Below are 6,288 nucleotides of genomic sequence, written 5' to 3'. Positions count from 1 at the left end.
TTAGTATGTCGTCCAAAATCTGGAAAAAAAAGTCATAGTTTATTATGTCGTCCAAAATGTCACTAAAACGTCATAGTTTAGTATGTTGTCCAAAATCTGAAAAGAAAGTCATAGTTTATGTCATCCAAAAAATGTCACAAAAATGTTATGGTATAGTATGTCATCAAAAATATCACTAAAAAGTCATATTTGAGTATGTTGTCCAAAATGTGAAAAAAACGTCAGTTATTATGTCGTCCAAAATGTCAGTAAAACGTCATAGTTTAGTATGTCGTCCAAAACATCATTAAAACATCGTTACTCTGCCAAGGAACGGTGGAGTTATGCGACGCTCAGCGTATGTTTGTCTGTGAATCCATCTGTGTGAAACATTACTCAAGAACAGACAAAATAAACAAGACGGGACACATTACAGAATAAAACACTGAAAGTAATTAAAGCTAAAAGTAAACTTCACATAAAACAAGGCTAGGAAAGTGGGTTCTAAGAAGTGAATTAAAAGAAGCTACTGACTCTGCAGGCCCTATGTCCTCATCCAACCATTTCTTACCTCATTTGAATCACAAATTTATAGTTAAAATAAAAAAAAAAAAAATCCAACACAAGGATGAATTTGCCTTTTTTTTTATTTACAAGTACTGGAAAAAGTGACATGGGGGACAACCAGTGCAAAATCTGTACATAATTTCAGTTGCAGGTTTGTCTATATACACGAGAACTGAACGGGATCGTGAATACACTCTGTCATGCATGTAACAGTTCACAACACAGCAAAAGACATGGTGAAAAGATGTCTGGTTTACTTTGTAGTCCATGATGCTCAGGCTGCTCGTCATCCCACTGTCTTGTGAAAACAAACTGACATAACAGATCAGTCGCACAACAGAAAAGGACCCATGACTTGATTGATGCAACCTCGGAGACGTGTAACATAATTAGTAATGGGAAGTGATTACAGCAAGTCGGAACACACCAGAATTTTTGGGTAATGGCCCTCAAGTCCATACTGAAAAAAAAAAAAACATCAAGGCAAGATTCAGCACAATTCCCCTGATGAAGACGTGGAAAAGGGAATAGAAAAAATAAACCCCTCCTGACGGGCACGAAAAAAAAAGAACATTCTATGAAGGGAAGTTGAAGGTAAAGTGCATAAAAGCTTAAAATTAAAAAGGTGGCTGGGGAGGGGTGGGGCCCAAAAATTAAGAGGTACTCCACTAAAACTTGCAGCACACACAGCTTAACAATGGAGAGAGCAGCTATTGGGGATTGTCAGGTCAACTGTCCCTCCAGCTTTGTTCTACGACGGCAGACACTCGCTTCTCGTACTCCCGTTTGTTCTCCTGGTACAGCTGAGCCGCCTGGCTGTTGGCTGGGCTGTTGGGGTTTGGTTCATCGAGCAGGGACTGGTGGGGAGAAGCAGAAAAACACTGAAGGTGAGACGGTGGAAAACAACCAATCAAGTATACAACATCAAAGTATACATGGTTCCTTGTCTACTTACGCTAATTCCTGGGTAGGTACACTGTGGGTCAGATGAGAAAGTATCTGAGGTGCCAGTGATATCACAATGTGAGGGATAACCTCCTAAAACAGTATTCATTTTTGACAGTTTGGTCAATATTTGTGCAATACTGCTGTCACTGAAATAGGAAATGCTCTTTTAAGATTCATTTTACAATGAATTTCTTGCACAAAGTTACTTTTTTAATGTTGAATACGAGCTTTTAAATTTTCCCCCGTATGGTTATTGTCCTGACCCCTCGCAATAGGCGAAAATCCGCCAAGTAGCGACCATATTTATGTTATTTATATATATTTTAAGGCTTTATCAACCCTCCCCATACACCGCAGAGCAACAATACAGTGATCAGACATCTATGTGAAATGGACAAGGTGAGATGCTGAATGCTGCTCCACAGGGGAGACAGAGGAGACTGATGCTACGATCGCTGAGCCAATCAGAGCCCAGCGTGTTTTATTTCCATTTAATATTCTTTTAAAATGTTTTAATTACCATTTTTACATTGTTTTTTAATTTTTCAGGCTAGAAAATGCTTGTTTTACCACAAAATAATTAAAAGATTGTGGTGATCGTAGAGCTGGTCACTATGACTGAACTGTTGTGCTGCAATGCACCATGGGAGTTCAGGGGTGGTGGGGGTTTGAATATCATTATTCTGGGTTTATGTTAGTGTTACAGTGTTATTAGTGTTTGTTTTATTGTGTTTTTGTGGTTTTGTCTGCCTAGTTAGTTTGGTTAAGTGTTACATTGTCAGGACTGTGAGTGTGAAGTGTGTTTGATCACTTCCTGCCACATTTTGAAAACTGCTACTGTCTGTGTGTCAAAATAAAAGCATCTGCCACTTGCATAGTGTATATAAGATATCCTTTCTCAAGCATTGTTCTTAAATGCAGCTTGCCACAATAATAAATATATAAAAATACCTATATACTGCAAAAATCTGCGATACCAACTGCAAATTAAAAATCTGCATTACAGTGACACCATGAAAAGAACCATGATATGGCGAGAGACCACTATTTTCATCTACTTAGGTTCTTCAAAAAAAAAATCCTCATACTTTAATCCCTTCTAAGCAAGGCGTTGGGATTGATACGCAATAAAAATCGGAATTTGGTAATTTGTCATCTGAGTTTAGCAATCACCAACATATTTGACCTTTCAAATATAATTTACATTTTTAAAATTAAACCAACATTGTTTTTACTAAATGAACAAACACTGCATGAAAATACAATCCTACCTAAAGGGATACACCAAAGAATTTATGTTCAACAGACTATCTTGACAAACTTTGCACTTAGTGGAACATCACTGAATTAATCAATTAGTTGACTGAAAGAACATTACTGAGCAAGTTTATGTTTTCTTCATGAGAATAAAAAACTCCCAGCTTCTCAAATGTTATTTTCATGTCTCCTTAAACTTTTTGGATTGTTGATTTAATATTTATTTATTTATTTGAACTGTTGGTTTCACTAAATAAGACATTTTTCAACCTTTATAGGGCAAACAACGTATCGTTTATTCAACTAATTCAACAGCAGATCTTTCAAAATGCTGGTCAGACGGTTAGTTAGTACTGTATGAGCTTGTGCTGAAGAGAGACCATTTTGTACAATGTAAAATGTAGTTCAGTCACTTGGAAATATGTAGTCAACAGAAAATTTAAGAAAAGTTTGAATATATAATTTATAAAACCCACAGAGACCAAAAACTGTGCTAGTTACAGCCTCTCAACCTGAGGACAGGACTTGCTTTTCTATTTTTGGCTGGGAAAACGTAAACTAAGGCTTGGCCACACTTATAAAATCTATTCCTGCACTCCTGTATATTGACATTTCTTACCTGGATAGATGTGAGAATAGAGGAGACATCATAAGTGGGACTCCAACGATTCTGTAGGATGTCTAGACATATACTGCCATCTGCATAGACTGTAGAATAAAAACTCAATTATACACCACCCACAAGAATTACCAATGTTATAATGGGACCACAGATGACAACAGTCCTACCATTTGGATGAAACATCTTTGACACAAATCGTACTGTGGGGGGTTTGTTGGGGTATTCTTCTGTGAATTCTACAATGAGTTTAAAAGTACCTGCGACAGAGACGTGAAACAGAATGAGCAGATTAATGAGCCATGCAACCCCACTGTGTGTTTGTGTTGAGGAAGGCAGTAAAAAAAATTGGGAATAGTGACTTGTCATGACCTGAGCAAAATGCTTCATCTGTCAGTAAGACAGAATTTAAGGGTTGTATATTACAGGTTTTACAACTACAGTAAAGTAAAGTAAAATGAAGAATAAAGGTGGGAAAAAATTACTATATATAGGGTGGTAGCTTTGGATAACCACAAAATAAAATACATTTTGATTTGCAACACTTGATTGACAATGATATGGAAGACAAAACAAGTTTCATAGTGACTTCCATATGATGTCATTGTAAAGACAAGTCTATAACAAATGAATAATACGTTCTTTTTGGCAATTTGCATCTGTTTTTGAAAAATCTTAATAACAGGGTTACATATACTGACAGTATTCCTTAACACACACAATAATAAGTTATGAACACGATGAGAAACTTACCATCCTCAAAGGGAGTCCCCTCAGGGCTGTGAAATTACACAGAAGAAAAGGGAATTTTGTTAGTCATTTCACACAGACCTTCACTAGATATATACTTTGGCATCACATATCAATTTCTTACCCAAATATGACAGCATTCCACACCATGATGTTGTTTTCAGACGGGGCACCGCTCACACCAGCTGGAGGATCCTCTTGTAGCCTTTATGGACAAAAGTGAAAAAAAAACAAAAAAACAACACAAAACAATGAAGTTACGGCAGGACCCTGATGCTTCACTCCTTTTTAGGGTGGTCCAGAGACAGGTGCATCTCATACTCAAATAAACTCAAGAACAAGTGATTTTAGGCGATACCGCTCTAGAACAATATCTTTGCTCATTCAACTATGATGCCGTGTAACACTGCCACCAAATACAGATTAGCTTTTTTCTTTTAACAAATACATCTTTGGAAACAATTGCTCCACCACTGTGAGCACCATTATCTATTTAAATGTAAGTTGGCTCAGTTCTTGCCCAACTTAGTCTGCTTAAAGAATCGTGGACTTTATAAGCTTGTGAAAAGTACAGTAGCTTGTAACAGTCTTCCTGACCTCTAAGTTGAGATCATCTTTACCCCTCAGATTAATACCTGACACTGGAGTTCCTTAGTCAGTGCCAGAGTCAGTGTCTGTCTCATAATCAAACATCACTCTACCTGGAAACACGGTAAACCAGAGGTTATGTCTACAGCAAACCAGGCCACTCCCAATACCCGGAGAGACCTGTACAAATTCCTGAAGCTCAATCAGTCCTGTAAGAAATTTAAACAATCTGTACTGTCAAGAAACCTGAGGCTAATGAAATCTACAGTGAGATGAAAATGTGTTTGATGACCCTTAATGGTCAGGTTCAACGAAGAGATGATTTACTCCCATTGCCAGGCAGCGAAGCTTGCTTTGAACAAAGTGTTCTGTTGCTGTTAGAAAAACAAGCTGACTTCACATAATGCAGCCACCGAGTACATATTGTGGCTTCCGCTAATTATTCTCACTGTTGACGTTATGTATTCTTCTGGGATTTCAGGGTAATAACGTCAGTTCGTGATGTTAAATGACGCCATGATTCTTTAGCTAACATCCAACAAACTTTAATTAGTTTACAACTAGAAAGAATTCAAATAGTTCATGACTGGCGATATTATTTAACCGAGCAATGAGGTCAGAGACGTCGAAACAAACGTGATTTGTCCGTGAATTAAACTGCCATCTGGTCACTTGTCACGGACATTTAAATGCTAGCTAGTATGTAGAGTTAGCAAACAGCCTTTACTGACAGTAAACGTAGCCGTCTAGCCTGCTAACATGTATCATGTAGCAATGTTAGCTTCTCGGTACAGGCGAAGCGCCTTTAAAAAATTAACGATACTTCACTTAAATGATTCAGGTTCACAGAAACATAAGCTAAGCTACAGTGGTTGCGTTAAGATTGTATATTACTGTGGAAATAAGTAAATCAATTTGGTTAACAATAAAAACACTAGTTAGCTATCCCAAGCTAACGTAAGCTATGCTAATGTTAGCTGTTTTGACAAATCATCGCTTATCGGCAGAATTTCTGACCATCAACTCACCGTTTAAAATCTCTCATAAGTCTTCTTCTAGCCGGGGTTGACATGGCTTAACTTGAGAATATACGTATTGACGACAACACGTCGACAGAAGCTTATCTGATTAAAACGTTATTTTGAATTTAATGGTTACTTGGCAACTTCACCGTAACCCTTCTGACGGTATACCGACTCTTTCCGTCGTTCTCTTGATAACCCTCTGGTTAGCCTAGATAGGTTTACAGGACGATACTATGTCATGGAGGGGCAGGCGACAAATGAGAGTGGTGAATATAACGCATATTTCTGTCTTTAAAATATGAGTGGAGATACAGTGTCGTTCATACATCTGAACATAAAAACATGTAATTATATTTCGGCGAGACGAAATTAAGTATTACGATGTTTTAGTTAATAGGCTTTGTGCTTTCCCCCCTACTCCGGTTGAGATCGCCATCTGCCGCTGGGCGTGGCCACAGTGACGTTGTGTTTGTGCAGCGCAGCTCTGATGAAGGTCGGTCCTGGTGACAGGTGTGCCCCGACACGTGAGGCTGCAGTGGGGCACATTTAGAGCAG

General features: G+C 38.0%; 1 protein-coding gene across 1 annotated transcript; it reads right to left on the bottom strand.

Annotated features, from left to right (window-relative positions):
* Nucleotides 1-608: 608 nt before the first annotated feature.
* Nucleotides 609-5,930, bottom strand: ube2al (ubiquitin conjugating enzyme E2 A, like). Its single transcript, XM_023291932.3, has 6 exons — nt 5,737-5,930; nt 4,245-4,325; nt 4,124-4,149; nt 3,541-3,630; nt 3,371-3,459; nt 609-1,403 (listed from the first exon to the last, which is right to left on the bottom strand). Exons 1-6 carry the CDS (start codon nt 5,778-5,780, stop codon nt 1,275-1,277), a joined length of 459 nt encoding a protein of 152 aa, XP_023147700.1. The 5' UTR covers nt 5,781-5,930; the 3' UTR covers nt 609-1,274.
* Nucleotides 5,931-6,288: the final 358 nt, after the last annotated feature.

This window comes from Amphiprion ocellaris, chromosome 11 (assembly GCF_022539595.1).
Source record: "Amphiprion ocellaris isolate individual 3 ecotype Okinawa chromosome 11, ASM2253959v1, whole genome shotgun sequence".
Classification (NCBI taxonomy): domain Eukaryota; kingdom Metazoa; phylum Chordata; class Actinopteri; family Pomacentridae; genus Amphiprion; species Amphiprion ocellaris.
Note: the sequence above shows the minus strand (reverse complement) of the source record. Positions and strands in the feature narration are given on the sequence as shown.

What these genes read in the sequence shown, in the direction of transcription:
- ube2al (XM_023291932.3), bottom strand. Translation starts at nt 5,780, where the DNA reads ATGTCAACCCCGGCTAGAAGAAGACTTATGAGAGATTTTAAACG. An exon ending in CTTATGAGAGATTTTAAACG is followed by an intron (nt 4,326 to 5,736) that starts GTGAGTTGATGG and finishes TTGTCCATAAAG; the next exon opens with GCTACAAGAGGATCCTCCAG. An exon ending in AAAGATGTTTCATCCAAATG is followed by an intron (nt 3,460 to 3,540) that starts GTAGGACTGTTG and finishes TTTATTCTACAG; the next exon opens with TCTATGCAGATGGCAGTATA.